At 43.7% G+C, this 20,831-nt stretch overlaps 1 protein-coding gene across 1 annotated transcript in view; it reads right to left on the minus strand.

Moving 5' to 3' along the window:
• The window catches only part of PDE1B (phosphodiesterase 1B), a 1,810,462-nt gene that overhangs the window by 1,730,140 nt on the left and 59,491 nt on the right, over positions 1-20,831 (minus strand). The window contains exon 2 of the mRNA XM_069653207.1: positions 18,268-18,376. Within this exon, the coding sequence (XP_069509308.1) occupies positions 18,268-18,374 (107 nt within the window). The 5' untranslated portion in view covers positions 18,375-18,376. The remainder of the gene's footprint in view (positions 1-18,267; positions 18,377-20,831) is intronic.

The raw sequence follows: 20,831 nt of genomic DNA on the forward strand, positions 1-20,831 counted from the left end.
CCGACTAAAAACTGCATCCCTTATCCACAAATGCTTAAACAAAAAGGCACCATGCTATAACATCTCTAGAAAAACCTCTAATAGGCCCACGAGACTAGCCAATTCCAACTGCCTTCAGGTGCCCCGCTTCAAATTATCCCCCATCGGTGGAACAAGTTTCCCAGTCAAAGCTGCCCAACTGTGGAACTCACTACCTATACCACTAAGAATGGATCAAACCTTTGCCAAATTCAGGCATAACATGATCATCTGGCACCTAGAAAACAATGAGAAATTAACCTTTAGAATTTGACTATACCTGCTTATAACTGCACATATATATGTTTGTATATATACTGCTTGTATATTCCTTACTTCTCTTTTGTATTTACTTCTTATCACACATTTGCTAGTTTTAGATGTCACTATTTTTTATCGCAATTACTGTAACCATGTAAGCTTGTACTAAGCTTTGAGACTTCTTACTTCCTGCGCCCTAATACCTTTGGGTCTGGCGTGCATAATAAATAATAAACAAACAAACACATTATATTGGTACTGTATCAAAAATCAGCAAATGGAAAATAACCGTCAATTCAAAATGGTAAGGTAACTTTAAATGAAAGAGTTGTTTAATGATACTATATACCAGAGACAATAAAGTAGCTGATCTTGCCCTGAAAGATGATTACCTCTGGTAGAAATACTGAAAAGGACAAAAGCAGTAGGAAAAGTCTAAGAACTCCTCATGACCATAACCACAAGGTCTGTGCAAGTGTGGGCAACGTCACACACGCTTTAATGAAGGTTCCGACCGGTATATCCTGAGATCTTTAATACATTGTTAGGATAGGGATAGGCTAGTGCACTGCTAGGAATGTTGTGGTTTAATACCAGGCTAATGAAAATGTGAAAACCATGCAGCAGAGGGTGAACACACTCTATTGTACTATTCCAAAATGGGTGGGTATGGAGCATGCCTTCTATTCCATGTGTATGTCATGTGAAATGATCCACATGTGTATTGACTTACACGTAACCATGTAAATTGTATATTGTCTAACGATGTGTAACCAAGAAAATGTATATCCTTGACTGCGCCCAGGTACCTCTGGGTTGGGAGCACATTACAAATAAACAAACAGCAAACACCAAACATAATTACTCTTAGGTGCAAGAATCCTGGGAAACCTGTAATGGTAAGGCGCTTGCCTGAAGTGTGAGTCTGTCAGCTCACTAGGGAAACAAAAGAAAGAGAGAGCATGAGTGAAGATGGGGGAGACACAGGGTCTAGGAAAAAGCAGGCTTGAAACATTCGGAATTCTAGATCAGCCCCAGGGAGTTGGGTTGACTTGAGCTGGGACCTTGGATGGCATGGGAAATTAATCATACCATTGATTTGGGTTTCTTAATAAGTGTGTTCTGATGGCTAATTAAGTTGCGCACAGAGAGACAAGAGGTATCGTCAATCACGCAATCAGTTACCATCTGGGAAGATAGTCGAATTGTCTCTAAAGCAAAGAGCGTATTAGGCTTTAGGTAGTGGGTTCATCAATACATGTGTATGTGATGGTGAGTGTAAGTCTGGGATATTGAAATATATGTGAACTCGGAATTGCATGTGCTTTATCTGCTAGAAATGTCACATTGGACATGTACCTAGTAACTGAAACGTACTGTCTTGGAAGCTGCGTATTATCCCACATCATGCTAGTCTGGCATGCAATGACGATAGAGTTCCTAGGCCTGGTTAAGGATCTACGTGTGCGTAAATCATGTCCAAAGGATGGAGAGGGTCCAGGGATGAGCGTGGCTTTTAGCTCTGCTCAGACATTGGACAAATAAGTTGGGCATCGAGATTCCAATGCCTGCTGGTTCTAAGATCTATTTACCTTCAAGAGACTGGAAGTCTGCTTGCACTGTGACACTAAAATGCTGTTGATACGATATGATAGGTTATTTAGAACGTGCTTAATACCCAGAGGTGTCTAAGCGCGGACCCAGGGATCGAACCTGTGGTGCTCCGTGTCGTCTTGCTTTCAAGGAGAGCACGTTGCCACTGAGCTATCCTCCCGAGACTGTTGGGTGCCACAAGCAATGCTTTGTTGGGTGGGCCAACCTCATCAATAAATGGATTAAGAAACCATGGCTATTGGACTATTTGAAGTTGGACAAAAATGATTTGTTAAGCATGTTAGACCGGCATTTGGAGGCAGAGGAGCCAGAGTCGGCTCAGGTATGATTGGAGTTAAATATCCGTCTCTGGTTCGGTCCAATGGATTTGTGAAAGAAGAGCCCAACTGGAGCTGAGCCAAGCATTGCCATTCACAGAATAAATGAAAGTGAAACAAGCTACACAGTGACAGTTAAAAAAACTGCATACAATCATCTACTTGTGTACAGTGTTTTCTGTGTCTCTTGCTTCCCAGGATTTGCATGTTGATGCAAGGAGAGCATTTGTGGTTTTAAAACTGCAACCAGAAAACATATGCAATCCTGGGCAAATCACACTTCTGAAATGGTTCATATTTCCTTGGCCTGCCACGATTAAGAACATTTCAAAGTGATTCTGTTAAATGTGCACTACACAGCAGTGTTTGCGTTAAAGGTAATACAAATATTTATTTTATTTTTTATTTATTTGCATTTTTAAAGCACTCACACAGCCTCGGGTCATCGAGGCGCTGTTACAGGAATATGTCTTAGTTGCGTATTTATAATGCACTTATTAACCAGAGGTTTCTAAGCGCGGAGCCGGTGATCGAACCTGTGTTGCCTGTTGTCTTGTTTCCAAGGCAAGCCGCTGAACTATTCTCCCGGGACATTTGCAATTGATCATTTGTATTGATCATTTGTAATGTGCACCCCACATCCTCCTTAACTTCCTTATTGTTCTGGCACTTCCGACCTACGTTTCTCTACTAACAGCACATTGAAACTGATGACGTACTACTTTGTTTAGCGGCATGAGGGCTTGCTGGGGGCATTTAACTTTACCGTATAAGGAAGCTGTTGCCATTGGGTCTCTGCATGATAACCGTATTAGGTTTCTGAAGGATGCTGTGGGAGGTCACACTAGTTTTGGGCAAGGGACATGCTTGCCTAGACATAAGGTTTTCCACCTGCCACACAGCCCTTTATATTTGTTATCCTCAATCACCCACCATCCAGGATGTGTGGGTTCTGCCTGTTGATGCCACTTGTGCCCGATGAAAGACCGAGGAAAGATTTAGGATAGCTGGAGTTGCGTTTAAGCCTGCTGTTCAAAATATCCAGCTCCTAGTCTGTGTGAATCATTGACTACAAGTAGGTAACCTTTTCCTGCAGTTCTGTTGTTGTTTGTATAAGCCTTGCAAACCACGGGGAAACTGTTTAGGTTTTGCATTCTGGTATGTGTAGTTCTATTCAGGTTGCTAAAAAAATAAAGCTATAACTGTTGTTTTGGTTCAGCATAGGTTTTGATATATATGTAAGGTTGGTTTATATTGTGATTTGTGTACTTAGTCCTGTTAATGAAACAGGGCATCTTTTGTTTGCCTTAGAACTGCACATTAACACACATTAATATCATTAAGAGATGAGAAGATATGTGGCCGAGTGTCTTAAGTGCAGGCTGTAATCCAATCCCAGCTTAAAGAAAGTTGGTGTTCCAGGACAAATCATTTCATTTCACACTGCAGTATCTTACAAAATTGGAATGCCAGATATAGATTTCCTGTTATGGGGCAAGGGATGCTGTATATCAGGTATGTTTTTTTGTCATAGTAGAGAGGGAGGAGGATGCCAGGAGCTGAGGTTTTGTTGTTGTGGTTGAGGAACCAGGGTTACAGCTATGGGCTGTTTGTTTGAGGATGGGAGGCAGGCCGGACGGTATGCATCTTTGTCAGGCTTGGCTTGTATGTGTCTCTTAGAGCCAAGCCAGGCTCCCTTGCTCTGCGTTGGCTTGGCTCTATCCATGTATTATTTGGGTCCACCACCTCTACCAGCATGAATCACTGCAGGGTTTTCTATGAATGTTGCAAAATGGTGTGCGGTCACATTCATAGTATGACCCAAAGAAGGAAACAGACAACATGTTAGTAAGAGCAGCCTTGGGGAGAAATCTGCTTTGGAACAATCATGGATTAAATGGTGAGAACTTTTTACGACACAGTCCTTAAGACACGAGCAGTGCTCATGCTCATCAATTTACAATCAATGTACCATTCATACATTACATATGCGGGCCATTCATACATTACATATGCGGGCCTTGTGTTGTCAGGCTCAGAAATGCTTTTTTTGTGCAGGCATTGGAATGCTTGCCTCCATTACTCGGATATCAGATCCAGTTTCAGCCGATTCGCTTTGCAGTGCTATTGAGTACTCTCCTCTCCACGTGATACCCTGTGTTCCCAGGCACAGCATCATTTTTTTTTAATTTTTGTTTTTTTTGTAAAAGCTGCACACGCAGGAAAAACCTTCTTTAGAACTCTTATTTTGGTGAGCAGAGGATTATAAGGAAAACATGTGGGCGCGGATGGGAGGGTTATGAGGACGGTTAGGGGAGCATCCCTGAGTTTCCCATTTCCCAAGGGAATTCACTTCCAAATGAAAGCAGGAGAAGAAGATATTAGAATGTGAGGCGTGGCCACTTCTGTCATTCTCACGAGTCTCGGCAGTGGATTGGCCGGGGAATGGCCACTTACAATGGTAGACGAGCTGCCCATCACGGCACGGATTTGGCCAGCAGCGTCTGCAGTAACATCCACCGCATTTCCCACCATGCAACTGCACCTGTTTGAACTCTGAGTCCATGAATGCGAATCTGGGCAGAGCCGGATTTGTGCTCTTTGTTTTGCTCTTCCTAGTGCCAAGACGCTGGAGTGCCTGCAGCCGCGTATGCATGCCATGAGGCTTGTAACTTCTAAATGACTCTGGAACCCACCTGCTGCTAGCAGGTGACGCATTGCGGCTTATTCCAAAGCCTTTGATTTTTCGCCAGCATGGACACTTGATGATAGCAGAAAAGCAATCGCTATTGGCAGACGGAGAGGATGGAGATGACAGGAATGTAAATTACGGGCCGTGACACCCTCTCTAACAACCAGAACCATTTCAATCACCCAGAGGGGTAAATGGGTGCACAAAAACATGGATACCAATTCGATGCGTGGTGTTTCCATTTGTTTCAACTCATTAAGAAATGAACCCCACAGCATGTCTAGGTGGGCTATAGTTTCCTAAATGTGAAAGGGGTGAATGTGTTTCCAATATTTGCATTTCACCTTGTTGCGTCTCACCCCCAATGCTTCCCATAAATGTAAACCAGGAAAATAGCGAAATATCAACCAATTTCTGAGACAGAAGGTACATTGCTAATACAAAATGTCGCATTTAACGAAAACTATGTTCATGCGTGTGGTAATGTAACGGATGTCTATGGACCCTTTCTGAATGTACCTCTTGGTAAACACAAGCAGAAAAAGAACCTGTTTATTTCGAGAGATTCGTACACTTAGCAATGCAGCTTTTCAGAACAGAATGTTGATGCCAGCGATCTCGCCTTCCTATAGATTGGAACTGGGTAATTGCCCAGATCGACGCAATTGGCAGAAAATTGAACTCAATGGACCTTGTGTGTCTGTTTTCAACTCTACCAAGGATGTAACTATGGCTACAAGCAAACGGGGGAAGAAGGCAGCCAAGAAACACGCAACAGCGCACGCTTAAAGTCTGGCTAGCAATTTAAAGAGAACAAATAAACTGCCCACCCCCCCACGTTTTCAACATTTTAATGTTAACAGTGGCATATCACGAAATCCGAACATATGCATCTCGCCAAGGATCAACGATACCTGTGCTATGGAGTGTGAAATACATAGATTGAGTATCCAGTAAACGGCACGCGCGTGAGGATTGAAGGCACTGGGCTCTCTTTATGCAAGTGGTATCGGCAGAAGAAGACATCTGTGCCTTTTCCTCAGTTTTCTATAGCTGCAGCCAATGAGCTGAACAATATTATCAGCTTTGGACAACAAAGTCTGATGACCGCTGTGCAATGCTACAGGGTGATGTAGCGCCTTGGTGTAAAGCGCTCAATAAATCAAATCAAATCAATGCTCTCTAAATGAATGGGCAGGGCGGCCAGGCAGTCAGATGTTCTATCCAGCACAGTCAACTAGCCCATGCTTTTCAGTCAAAACACATTTTGCATGCTGGGAATTGTAGGCCCATATTCGAGTTGGAAAAAGTGAAAATACCAGCCCTGGAATGAAAAAGTGCTGTTGTCTCAAGAGCCCGCTCTGGTTCAAGTTGCCACACGTGACACGCAACCATATCGCAGGCAGGAAGCTAATCAAGTCAAGGCATGACATTGAGCACACATGCATCTTGCTCTTCCTGAACGAGCGGGAACAGGCAAGACAAAGCGGCCATTTTCCATCTCCCGTTGGGCGGTAATAATGTAGGCAAAAGTGTTGGTACCTTTTACCACTATAGCAGCTGGGTGGCAGACTTAACATGACAAATGTGGCTAGGTGATTTGCATGCGTGTGGTAATGTAACGGATGTCTATGCACCCGTCCGGAATTTACCACTTGGTAAAAGCTGGCAGATTGCATAGGGATTAATTATTTAATGCTTCTGCAATCGTTCATTGTGGGATGCATTTGAACTGTTGTACAATTATAGAGGACAAGTAAAGTGTGCATGCCATTTCGCCTGTGTTTCACTCTTTACTTTTCCACTACTTGGTGGAAAGGTTATATTGTGCCCAGAGGAGAACTTGTGTACTGAAGACCAAACAGAAGTTGTCCATCCATGCATTTTACGTGTCAAATTAAAATGACCCTTGGAAACGATTGGTTTGACTCAAGAACAACAAGGATCATTCACCCACTGCACACTTATGCTTAAAGGATACCATTCTTGCATGTTCTGTCCAGTGAATGATGTCAAGTGAGATCATGAAACCCAGACATATATTGACATACATATTACAAAGGGTTATTTTGGAGTCCCTATGGCTGGCTATTGTTGATGGGTAAAGAGCAGTGGAAATATTTATTTTCACCAGGTAGCCCCTTTGAGCCAAACTGGAGTCATCCGTCCATGTGTGTAGTGTCGTACAGCTGTGGCTCATTCTTGAACTACAACTTCAAGTGCCTAGTTGTTTTCTAAGCACTTGTTTGGAAGATTCTTCATATTGTAGAGTTCAAAGATATCACATAATACAATGGGCCTCATTATAAGGGTGGCGGCCACGGTATGAACGGGTTGTGCGGCACCCGAGAGCTGAACTCGTGATTGCACCGGCACCATTCTCAACGGTGCCGGTGCAACCATGCTCCCCAGACCCATTGTGCCCTATGGGACAGAATGGGGATCGGGAGCCTGGCATTACTGCCTCCCTCAAATGGGCAATTATTTCATAATGGGCCGGTTATTGCCCAATTGCGGGAGGCAGTGCCGGTAGCGAGCATGGCGGTAGCCCTGCCTGCCATACAGGCACGGCTACCGCCATGCTCGTAATGAGGCCCAATGTCTTATATTCAAGGGATTGTAGAGTGGCTTTGAATGGCTTCCCTCTATTTGTAGTTTGGAGCACGATTAAAAAAAGAAGCGCAAATGCCAGTGAAGTCAAATTGGCAAATACCAGTTGTGAGCAATTCAGCCTATCCAGTTTTTTTTAATTATTTTTGTAATCTCGCACCACTTCCCATTCTTGTAAACGTAGTGTTTTGTTTTTGTCCTTCCAAGTCTAACACTCTTTTTGCTTAGTTAATGAATATGTTTACTATATTTAACCACAGAAATCCAAAAGGTGGCAAGAAAATTCCTCATACATAAAACTCAAAAGAAAGGTCATGTGCCTACAAATACATTTTTTTGTAGGACAGGGGGCTCCTTAGGAATGAAACCATGACACTTCGTTGCAATATACATGGGGAAAGTAACAGTAGCAGAATGCCAAGTGGTAGCTGTTAAAAAGTTTGGTCTGGCTAAAGATCTCACTCTTGATATCAGAGAACTTGCGATCCCTGGGGACATGTGTAAATAGCTGGATCCACTCACAGGCGGCATGTGAAACAGCAGTATCCAGTGACGGGAGCTGCATCAGGAACACACAAGGCGAGAAAGTCAAGGTCACCATGTGAGAGGGATCTGGCATGACAGGCAATGGAGTGCGCAAGTCATTAATGAAGTGGTGGCCTTCAAAGCCAAGAGAAGCATCCCGGCTTCTAGAAATCTTCAAGTAAGTGTATTAAAGGTGCTAAGTCAGCACCACATATGGGGGCACACACAGCACCTGCAGGAGTAAGCAAGAGGGGATGGGGCATCTCCTAGGGGGGGGAAATATGGGTACACAAATGAACTGCAGTCACACCATGAAAGAAGGCCTTTCAGGGACATGCCTGGGTAGGGATGCACTGTGTATGCCATCAGCCCATGTAGCGTTTGTATATTACTATGAGAAATGGAAAAAAAATCCAGGAAAACTCATTTAACAGGGATGCTCTCAGGTTGGGCCTTGCCCAGGAAACCTGCTGTGGACACATGATCTCCGCACCACGATTTAGGGAAGAAGCAGATGGAGCTCAAGCCGCGTGTCACAGGGAGACCGAAGCAGCCAAGACAACACTGGGGGATTTAATGACAGGGCGGCAAGCCAAACCAATGGGCACTCGGGGTAGAGGAGAAGTGGACATGACCCATAGAACCATTCAGATAGCTACACGTTCCTGTCAACAGGTGGTTATGGGAATAGGAAGCTGAATAGAGTGGCGCTCCTGGGAGGACCAATCAAACAGTAAGTTTCTCCTGCCGATTTGGCGCGTTATTAAGAATTCAAATAAATAAATATCTCTTTAGGTCTCCTTAGTTTAAGTTGTTGCTTTGATTGATGCTATGTCCACTGTTCTGTTCTCCGTCTTTGTTTTTCTTTTATGTGCACCTTCAGGCCTCCGGGCGATTTGGCGAGTTATTAAGAATTAAAATAAATAAATAAATAAAATATGTCCCTGGGTGGAGGCAGGCCTTCAGGATATCCACCACAAGGTTTGCGAAGTCCGTCATCCAGCAGGTACCATGTGAATGTCTCTCTTCCCACCAGAAGCAGGGTGTCTCGTGTTCCTTTGCAATGCTGCTGACCAATGACAGAATAATAAAGTCCCAGTTGTCAGCACAATTGTTATTTTAATAATTGCATGGGAGGGGTGAGAAGTGATGTGGCGCCACATGGTGAGAGGATGATTTGGGATACTGTTGATCTGTTTGTTCCAAACACGTTCTACTAACATACATTTATCTCTAGGAATGTGACATAGTATAGCCTACGGGTTTCCTGGGAATCATGAAAAAAATGAACATCCTGAGCTGCAACTGTTTCTAATGTTTTGACCATTGTATTCGTAGTATAAAATAAATGTGCGCTGTATGCCCAGATGTCAGCTCTCATCAATCAGTTCCAGTCCACTGTTCTGTTTGATTTCTGCTCGCCCAGCTTTAATGAACAGCATTGTTTCTTGCCCAGTGTGTGCTCCTTTTTGATCATGATTTTTGAATGCTGGGATCGGAGGACTCCTGATACACAAGTATGGCATTCCATGTTCAAAGATGGCGGGTGTCTCCCTCTCGTGCTTCACATATGATACGAGTGGTTGTTTTGAAGACAGCCAGAGCTATTGCCAACTTGGAAGTCACATAATTGTGGCCACCTTCTATTGGTGACAAGTGGACATCCAGCTGCCCTCGGGCCATTCCCTTAAATTCAGATTTGTGGCAATGCCATTCGATCATGTTGATCTGACTATTGCATGAATATGAAGGGACAGTGATAGTCAAGATTAAATGGTATAATAAATAATCAAAGAAGCTTTGAAGGTAGTTTGACGGTTGGGTGGGCCTGACTCAAAGGTCCAAATTCAATGGCAAGAAACTATTGAGAAAGACCTGAGGGGATCCAACATGGTGTGCAGTCATAATGTCGAAAAACAAATGTCGACAGACAAAAATGTCGACAAAAAAATGTGGAAAAAAAAAATGTCGACTTTCTCTTTTTTTAATTATATATTTATTATAGGGGTTTGGGAGCTAAAAAAAAGGGAAAAATTAAAAAAAAAATTAAAAAAGGAGGGTTGGGGCGGGAACCCCCCATATAAAAAAAAAATGCATTGAAAAAAAAGTCGACATTTTATTTTTCGACATTTTTTTTTCGACATTTTGACTGTCGACATTTTGACTGTCGACATTATGACTATAAACCATCCAACATACACTAACCCATCATTTTACAGAATGTGTAATCCACTTCTACATTTGGACACGAGAGAGTAAGGTTTTAAAAGACCAGAGCGAGAAATCAACAAAGATGTAGTAATACAACATGTGTTACAATATTTTGAAACATGGGTATTACGGGTACCAATTAAGGATGGATGTGCAAGTCCGCAGGTTCATTAGTCTGCAAGCTCCACACACATGCTGTCATCGGGCGATGCACCAGTGTCACCGTGCCCGATGATAGTGTAAAATGCTGCCCAAAACCAGCATGGTTGATCTAGAGGTCAACTGGGCAGGTTTCTCAAGGAGGGACACTCGAGGTGGCGAGTTTAGTATCAACTTGAAATGTACTTTTTTCCACAGCCTATGGTAAAGGTTTCAGAGTCAAATCAATCAAACACTGTGAATGGTATATTTAATTCCGTGTTTTTCCGCAATTAATTCCTTCAGGGTCAGGATATTGAAAACATGACATTAAGTAGAATTTTGATAAATGCAAAACAGACATTTTACAGTATGAAAGCTTATAATGTCTAGTGTCTGATGGCTCGCAAGTGAATACCCCATGAATAGACAAGCAGTAAGATCTTTGCTTCCCCTAGTGGGAACTTTTCTAGATTCACAAATTGAAAACAGTAACCCAAACGGACTAAATGAGAAAATAGACAGAGGCGTTTTTAAGCACCATTATTCATCTACACATGGACTCATGGGCCCGTTTATGCCAGTGAAAGACTGTTTCACTAACAGGCCATGTTCTATATTCCAGATAGACGGCTACCTAAGAATGCAGCAGCCACAGGGAGCTTTAAAACTCCTAGCCAACACACATTTAGTGCTGCACAAATAGTACATCTTAAAAGAGTACTGCCCATGATCCATGTACCAATACTGAATGAACAAGCTCCATCGGAAAACTACAAGGAAACATTGCGTCAACTGGTTGCACTGAATTTATGCAAACACAATTGTCCTTGCTTAAAATGGGTCTTGAAAAACCGCAGAATGTGTGCATGTGACATCTACCAATGACGTCATATTGACTTTATGAAGAGGCCCACATTCAAGCACATGGGGCGATGCCAATAATGCAGCACACTGAGCTGGGGGCCTCTAATCATATTGCACAGAACCACTCCAGCACAACCACACTGGGACATTGAACGAAGGAGCGTTGCCAGAATTATCCACCACTGTTAGCAACTGGGTTGCTATGACAATGAGCTACAACATGCTGTGTTAGATAGGTAACGACGTCCTCGTTGGTAGTCAATGCTAAGAAAAAGAAAGAGACCAAGGGAACCCATTGGATGACAGCAGTGGCTTGCAGTGAACGTGAACATGGGATAATAATGTCAGGTTTTTATATAGGGTTTCAGAGCAGATTCCACGCTCTTCAAGCAGTGTAATAATAAATGTAAGTATTGCCCACTTCAATGGATAAAGGGCTGTTTTGGAGCGACAGGGATTCACACTCGGGAATTGCTGTTGTGGCTCTTATCAAAGGCTATAGATTAACCCAGGAGTGTCCATGAACTACAGGGCTTGGCCATATAATAATAAATGTATTATTATTATTATTATTATTATTAATAATAATAATAATACAGATCATTAGTATTATTTATATTGTTATTATTGGAGTGATATTGATAATAATACATATTATTAAGTGTATCATAGTAATAACAATAATAATAACGATAATAATAATAATGATAATATTAATAAGAATAATTATAACAACAACATTATTAGGCGCAAACCACTTTTTCACCACCGTTGCCTCTTGTTGCTGCTCCCCAAACTGGAGTTGGGTGGTTGGAGCAGCTTTCAAGGCCTTGCGCCTTGCAGAAGGCAAAGTAGTAAGGACTGGTCCATCTCTGGCTCGAGAAGCGATTCTGGAACGTGGGTGTGAGCATTATGAAGGATTCCGCTCCATAGAGTCAAAGGTTAGAGAAATTAATGCACAGTGACTTGACCATGGAAGAGTGGAGATAATTCTAAACTGGCCCATCCGAGTGGCTGAACAAATGTGGACCTTGCTAAAGATGTGATTGGACCATGTGAGTTTGGCAACAACATGGATACCAGGCACTCATGCCGCATCTCAGGATTACACAGGCATCTATAACATGGGGTCCTAGAGACACTGAAATCCAGCTTCACTCATCCCAGTTTATTGTGTCCACAAGACCACCATAAATGTGCAGGCATACACATCTACAAAAAGCTGAGCGTCTTCAAATGGGAGTACCTATCTTAATCACAGTGCTCATTTTGGGTCCAATATACACTTGTCTTTACATATTTAGATCTTATTTGATGGCCTCTTCCCTAATGAAATCCTTGCATATGCTGCAGAAAGCTAAGAGTCTTGGCGTGCTTGTTCTACCGTTGAAAAAGCTCCCTATTTCCAAATACTCCTAACCTATGGCTGATTTTCAGCAGCAAACCTGTACAGTTCAAAGTCTTCTTTGTTGTTCACAAATGTACCTTGCGAGCATCATCGTTGTTCCAATACAATAAGATTAAGGGAAACATGCCCAGATGAGGCTAAGATCTGCGACTTTAAAGTGCATGGAAAATTAAACAGACAGTGAGAGTCAGGTCTTTATTGCAAGCCTCAGCCTCTGAAATCCCCTTCCACAGATCCTAAGAACAGGGCCTATGCATCTTAACTTCAATTTATGATTTCAAACCTTCCCTTTCTCTCCTGCAGTAGATAGAGATAGGGTGACCAGGCATCCCAGTGTTGCCGGGACAGTCCCGGGAATGTGGCCCTACTTCCCCGGAGAGTGTTTTTAATTTAAAAACCGTGTCCCAGTTTTGGGGAAAGGAAGGGTGACAGTCCCGGTTTTGTGGAAAGGAAGGGTAGGCAACAATTATAAAGTAAATAAATACACTGCACTCAGAATTTTGCTGCTGCGGCTGGAGGGGCTCAAACCCCCAACCTTACACGTACCAGCCTCACGCATTAACTGATTCTGCCTCCAGACCAGTTGGTAAACAAATGGACAGCAAGGCCTGTAATATGTATCAGAGCAAAAGATCTCTTTGCGCTTATATCCACGGTCAAAACCAGCAAGTTATATGCAGGAGCAGTGCTGGAAATACTGTGGGATGGAGGGGTGTGTGGATGTGGGGGTGATTTCGAAGGAGGGAGGAATGCAGGGTAGGGGACGGGCAGTGAGGGTGGTAGTCCTTCCTTTATGTTGTTGGCTGTCACAGTATTTCGTATTGAAAATCTGGTCACCCTAGATAGTGATGATGCCTTTTTAACTGCCCTCCTGTTTGTTTATTCAGGCTGAGTCACAATGTGATCACTAGGGTGTGGTATGTATGTTGCTGTTTATGTATGTGTTTATATTAATTTCAAATAGACCAATTTTCTGCTCAGTATTGATATGATGGAACTGTCCAAAAATCTCTAAATGTGTTTGCTTACCTATGGTTTGCATCATCATCATCTTCATCATTATCATCATCTTTTTCATCATCATTATAATTATTCTTCATATCATCAATATTACATTTTTATAGCGCACATGTAGCTCTGGAGTAATGTAGCGCTGTGCAGGCCTTACAGCACTGTTAGCGAGAATCGGTAGAGGACCAGTATCGTGAACAATATATGGAGCACAATTTTCAATAGATTGAGAAGAAGATTGGAAGGGCGATCTCTCCAGTTCTTTTGGCAGCACTGTGACAGGAGCAATGCTATGAAAACGATTAACTGTACACCTAGCAGCATTGGCAGGCCTTGTTCTGATGTCGTTGATGAACAGACACAATTAACACCCACAGCATATGCACAAAAAGTAGAGGCCGCTGACACGCAGCATGAGGGGTGCAGGAGCAGCGAATTGCTAAACCGCACTACTAGTGTGCTGTTGAAAGGAATCGTTTGCAATATTTATTCTACCGAGCAATGCATGTTCAAATCTGTAATTGCGTTTCTGAAAGGAGCACGTTCCGACTGTCAGTGTGGGGAAGCCTCTCGCATGCTGAGCCTCAAACCACCTTTTCATCACAGTCCCACAATCGAGAGCAGAGCTATCCGCATGTTTGCCATTACGCTTCTGCTAAGGGATTCCCACTTGACTGTGATGTTATGCTGGAAAGCCAACTCGTCTTGAAAGCCATTGCCAAGAAAAGGTTTTCAGTGCCAGCACAACACACTTAGGGCCTGATTTACAAGCCGTTTTCTAACGGGGGTTTCCCCTTGAAAAGGGCTTTTGTAAATCAGGACCTCTCGAGGGCACTGGGCATCCTTTCTGACAACTATAAGGAATATAAGGGATTAACTGCAGAGTAGAGTCTTCAGTCTGAACACGTCTATGGCCCAGCGGCCTAGCCAGTGCACCAGCAGCATGCACCAGCAGCATACCCCAGCCACAATGCCGAGAGCAATCTCAAATTATCCACACAACCTTCTTTTAAGCACGCATAGGGATCAGACCTTTCTCGCTGCTTGAGAAAACTGTCATGAAATGCCAGGAGCCTGAGCCTTGAAAAATCAATAAACGCCCACAACATGTGTTGGCTGACAGATGTGGTTGCACATGCATGACACATTAACATTATGTTGGTGCTCTGACTTTCTCTCATGTCATACATAATACTGTGAAGGAGAATGAGAGTGGGAAATGTTCAATGGAGCTAAAAAAACTCTGTTTTCCGAGAGCCCTACTAGGAAGAAAAGTAGATACTCCTGTATCTAAGGACCCATGATCTGCTCCATCTCTCTCTCACAACTAGTGAATGTCTGAAACAAACCCATAAGCTATGCTGCATGTCATAATTGACAACCTTCCCATACGTGTTACCCCAAAAACATCTTCTGTCCTCAATAGCGCAAGTCGAAGAGCCTGAACTTCTGAACTTTCAGGATACTTGTTGCCACTTCATTTTGTTGGAAAGCCTACGCTGTCCCTTTAAGAGCATTCACTGATAGGCTATTGGTTTAACAATGGTTGCCTGTCTTCTTAAGAGCACCCAGTGTCAGTCCATGCCCCTAGTTGGGGACCATTTCTCATTTGAGTGCCGGAATAGATAGCCTCTGCCTTTTTTGAAGCACTCACTTAGGATGTTTCATTTTTCGTTTGGGCTAATAGGTGGCACTGAAAGAGCTCCATTTAAAGACAAAACTATTTTCATTATCATAAGAGCTTCAAATATGGGGTTTGAATGAGGGTCTGTAATGCTGTTCCAATGGAGATGACATTTGAAGAGGGATACACAGTTGTAATCCCTCCCATTCCGTGCCCCTAGCCAATGTAATCCCTATGGCTAATCCCACCCATTCCTACCCATCTCGGAACTCTTTAAGTTTTTGTTCTTCCATGTAGGCAGCCATCTTGGATGACTGCCTCTAAGGAAACCATCTTTGAATGGGAAAGATACCATGCATCTGCCTGTACTTTTGTTACCCCTAGTTCTTTTGCTGTAATACACATAACATCAGTGTAATTGCTATGCTCATTTGTTTTGTTCACGAATAATAAAGGAATGATCAGTTAAGATGTTTATTTTTAAAGAAGAGGCAAGCAATAATCTAAAAGTACTCAGGGATTCGTTTATGTGCCAGCAAAGTGCCTGATTCCCCGAATGTGCCAGGTTCAAAGGTTACATTTACATCAAGTTATAGTGAGCAAGTGTATACGCTCCCCAAGTGTGGTGCTGCTAGGTCACAGGGGCAGTCGTAATGCAACCAGGGAGCTCTAGGTGTGGTCTGGAACCTGGCGATTGAACGATGCCATTGCGATTCCCAGCAACGTCTCCTGTATGCACCGGAAGACCTGGTGGTGTGCAGGAGCATGTTTTATGGACCGCTTCTTACCAGATTTGTCCTGGTTTAAACTCTGTAAAGATATATTTTCTCGGTATCCAACTAAATGTGGCTGGATGTTGTATATCGCCTTTGCAAGACAGAAAAGCTGAGTCAGCAATGTTCGTAATTCAATCGGTGACCGCATGTTGCACAGATCTCCAAAGCCAACGCTCTAGTCACTGACCTACCGGAAACAACTAGTTCTATGAATGTGCTTAACGCCTGCCTTGCATATTTGCTCATCCAGACCTATGTGGAAGAGGAACAAAAAAATCATGTATGTTCAAATAAACAGAGTAAAGGCTTCTTTGAAGCATGCACCTCCAGCCAAAGCCCACACAGACAGTTGCATCATGGCCTGTGCAGAGCCGTGGGTGTAGGCAAGGACTTGCACCCTCATGCAGGGTTAACACAGGAAGATTGATTCAGTCCTGCACAGTATCAAACATAAAGTCCGTAGTGTGCAGTAAGCCTTGCGCATAGCTCCCTAGTTTGTGGTGATTGAGTGCACTAGGAGTAACACAGGGCACCATCCTGCAACCCTAATGACATCCTCTCCAAATGGAACTATGACATGGGAGGCCTGAGGAAGATGGGGGAGGTTGACAGCAATGTCCTCTCAAACATGGCTCATGGCAGGCTTGCCCTGTCTTCATCCATCCGAGGTCAATGAATAAAGATTAATTAGTGGGGGGAATGAAACATCATTATTGTATGTAATACTATTATAAGATTAGCACACATCCTATGGAGCCATCTATAGGCTGCACAAGTGCATTAATCTACTAAGTATCCCAACTAACTATTTCAGTAGAGAGAGAGAGTGTGGATCCAAATGCGTTAACAATGAAATCCCCTGCCAAGTTTCTTCAGGTGAAGGGAAAACAACGTTGGCACAGAATGCTTTTACTAAACTTGAATTCCGAGCCCCTCGGCCTAGTCGCACCTTTCTTAGGGTAAACGTCTCCATTGCAACTACAAATAGGGAATGCTGCTGAATCTATATTCCCCTCTCCCCATCTGCGTGTTACAATACCACAAACCGGGGCGCATGGGAAAATCCAAGGAGCAAAGCACCCTGCTGTGTCTGTCCCATTCTCTAATCTATGAAGACGTGTCAAAATGGGGGCACCAGGTGAATGGCAGGGGTAGTATACACTTGTGAGAAAGGGTTGGGGACATGGTTTATACTTCCCAACCTTACAGGCCTTTACAGCACATGAGATAGAAGAGAATGTTGGTGTGTGGTCTATTCCAGCTCAAAGCGTTTAGTCGGCTCATTTTGGCACTGGCATCTTTATGACTGGAGACACAACCTAATGTCAGTCTATCATTGCGGCTATCTTGAGTAGGATGGCAAACGTGCACCTGGCCTCACCGCTAGTGCACTTGCAATGCTGTTGCAAATATTTTGCAGACAGTACGCATGCCGCAAAGCACTGCACACAATTACCAGTTGCCATGGTCACGTATCCTGCTGCTGCCAATGGCGTTTAAGCCTTACAGACCGAGGGAAAGATCCCTATCATGGGATAACAACTCACCCTTTGCCTCAGGACATACGTTGGGGGACATTAGCCCATGCAATAATGCCCCCTCTCTAGGTCTTTAAGGGCATTAGCACATAGTGGCAATAACAATAAAGGTTTTGCTATTGGGGTGGTGATGTAAAAAATGGTGCTTTAATCCAGAAAGAGACAAAAAGTGTTAGTAAATAAAATGTGGCTTTAGTTTGTAGTGTTTAAATTGCAAAATTATAAGGCAAGCATTTTCATTTTAAACCTGGTTGACCTGTAAACGTTTTAAAATGTGCATGTTTTTGTGTAACATACAAGTAAACGGTTTCTCTGAAATGAAAGCATTAGTCCATGTTTTGCTTTAGGAAACACCACCAGGGGAGCAACTTCCTCTATCTATACTGGGTCCCCTCTTAGCAGACTGAAGCCGCATCGCTGTCGTGGTTGCACCTATCTGACACAACTTCAGCTTATGGCACTGCTATTACAAGTCCAGGCACTGGTTCCATATTGCACCTGCTACAGACAATGGGTAATTAATACCACTATGCTGTGCCTAGCAAATATCTTTCCCATGCCCACACAAGCCCAAATGATTGGCATTGCCAAATCTTGTTTAGAGCTCGCCATGGGTGTCCATGCAATTTAAAGGGCGCTTGGCGCGGTTGTACTCACAGTGCTCGCAGTTTGACCCACATCTTCTTGCTTGGCTGAGACTTGAGCTCGAAGGGAGAAGCGCAGCACTCGAGCAGCTCCTTCTCTGCACCCGGAGACTCCATCATCCCTGGAAGAGGAAGGAAGGAAAGCTGTGAGGAAATCACGTTTTACCTCAGAGGGAGGGTGCAAAGAGAAGAGAACACATCACACATTGACCAAGTAGAACACTTCTTCCCTGAGGATGACAGTAACACACCATAATCCCACAGACAACAGCAGAACATAGCATATCACCCTTGCAAGTGGGTCCTGAGGACTGTGCATCATCTCAGAGGGTAGAGAGAAAAATCACATATCTAGACGTACACTGAGAAAAGCACATATGTTTAGGTGGGGCCTCAAGGTAAAACATGTAATCATATTAAATTCAAGACCCGCCTCTTCAAGGAATCTCTCTGCCTCAACACCTAGGCCATCATATCACCCCTTGCACCATCTGACCAGCTATACACCGCCCACACCTCTCCTCCCCACCACTCGGTACAGCTGTAGCCATCCTCTGTGTCACCTCTGTATCCCACCCTGAGCTGTATATCTATTCTGTTGTGACCACTGAAAAGCGTTCCGTTATGCATCTGTCCTGTTGTATTCCTCTGTAAAGCGCTCTGTTATGTACTTGTTTTGCTGCATACCTCTGTAGAGCACTCTGTTGCTTCTCAAAGCTAGGTCTGCACTCAATGAATACTATAATAATAATAATAAAATGATAAATGCCATTGAGTCAGAAATCTTTGCTTGGAGCTACTGAGAAAAAGAGCACGATGGATAAGGGGCTAGAGGGCGGATAGTATAGTAGGGAAAAGAATATCACAGAATATGGGGGCAACCCCAGGAAAGCGGTGCAGTGCTTTGCTGAGGTGCTGGAATTAAGACATTCATTGGGATTTGGGTTCTGGTGGGGTTAAGGGCAGCACATAAACCCTGTGGGGGGAGTGGTTGGTGACACTCACCAAAATGGAAACTCGTCTTTGCGTCTTTTTTTTGTCTTCTCATTAGTGGTCTGCATTGGTAAAGAATCTAACACAAGCATTAGTTTAGTATTCTTGCAGTGATCAATGTGCATGCAGTGTGTTGAATTGTCTGCCTACACTATTCTTCACAAAAAGAATACTATACAATATGGAAGAAAAAATCACATCATAGGGGAGAAAGATACTCCATGAGAGGCACGCCTCCAGTGGTGTTGTGTAGCCCACGAAAAGCAAGCACGTGTACTTGTTTTAATCTTCTCATTTTACCCTCATATTCTGATAAACAGTGTGCTCTCTCCTAAGTTGATTTTTCAAAACATTCACCTAATCTAACACACTAGAAAGGCAGATTCCAAAGTGGTTAGTTTCCATGCACTCCTTCTCCAACAAGTGGCCTCATGTCATGCATGACTCTGTTACAAATACATCACTTTATAGTGAGCACTATGTTGCATCCTGTAGACCCAGACTCATTATTAAATAAATGTAACTATAAGCTCCAGAATGCAACATATTGTTAGCTGAAACGCCACAAACAGCTCAGTGGCCCTCATTACGACCCAGGCGGTAAGGGGTTTTCGCCGGCGTAAACATCGCCGACCCTTACCGCCTGAGTACGAGTTCCCTTAGCGCCATGGCGGATTTAACACCTGCTTTTAGCAGGTGTTAAAATCCATGGCGCTAAGGGACCTTGTTGTTAATTACGCCACCGTAATTTACGGTGGCGTAATTAACGCCTTCCCCACTCCCATTATGCCCTATGGGGCAAAAATGGGAATGGGGAAGGGTAAATGGGGATTGGGGACTTACCGCCCCGCCAAGGTCGGAATGGGGCGGTAAGTCCGCCAACCACCATGGCGGAGTTGGCAACTTAGCGCCATGGACCATGGTGCTAATAGCGCCATGGTCCTCCGCCAAGGTCCTAATGAGGGCCAGTGTATTACAGAGCATCACTTGAAATCTTTGTACCACACGTCGATGTGACCCACACACCTTGGAGTCAAAGGTGCTGGAGCCAGACTGTAACCAAGCATGCCAATGAGTACAAACACACTGGGGAGGGAGCATTGCAAACCTGTTCGTAATGCACAGCCATTTATTGCAACGGAACGGGTGGGTGTGTTGTAAATTGAAGCGCACCACGAATTCTGAATCAAAGAGGTGAGAAGGGAGAGTGAATAATAGTTTGTCAGTGGTTGGTGATGTTTGGCACAGCCGATGCAAGCATTAGGCTGTGGCCTAATGCCTAGGGTGTGCACAACAGTGGGCATCAAACAGTGGGCATCATTCCAAGTCGGTAATAAATATCGGCAAAAATACTGTGTATACTGGCACTTTACCGAACTGCCCGACCATGTGCTTGCCAGTGGGGCACCTGGGTTACCTTCAGTTAAACGTTGAAGGCCAGCCAGATGTCCTACCAGCAATAAAAGGCCTCATTACCGCCACTGGCATTGCAGAATGGTGGAGGCAAGTCTGATTAGGGGTTGGGAGAGGAATGCAGAATGGGGGAGGCAATTCTGATTAGGGGTTGGGGGAGGAATGCACAAT

This window comes from Ambystoma mexicanum, chromosome 3q (assembly GCF_040938575.1).
Source record: "Ambystoma mexicanum isolate Mex_15411 chromosome 3q, UKY_AmexF1_1, whole genome shotgun sequence".
NCBI lineage: Eukaryota > Metazoa > Chordata > Amphibia > Caudata > Ambystomatidae > Ambystoma > Ambystoma mexicanum.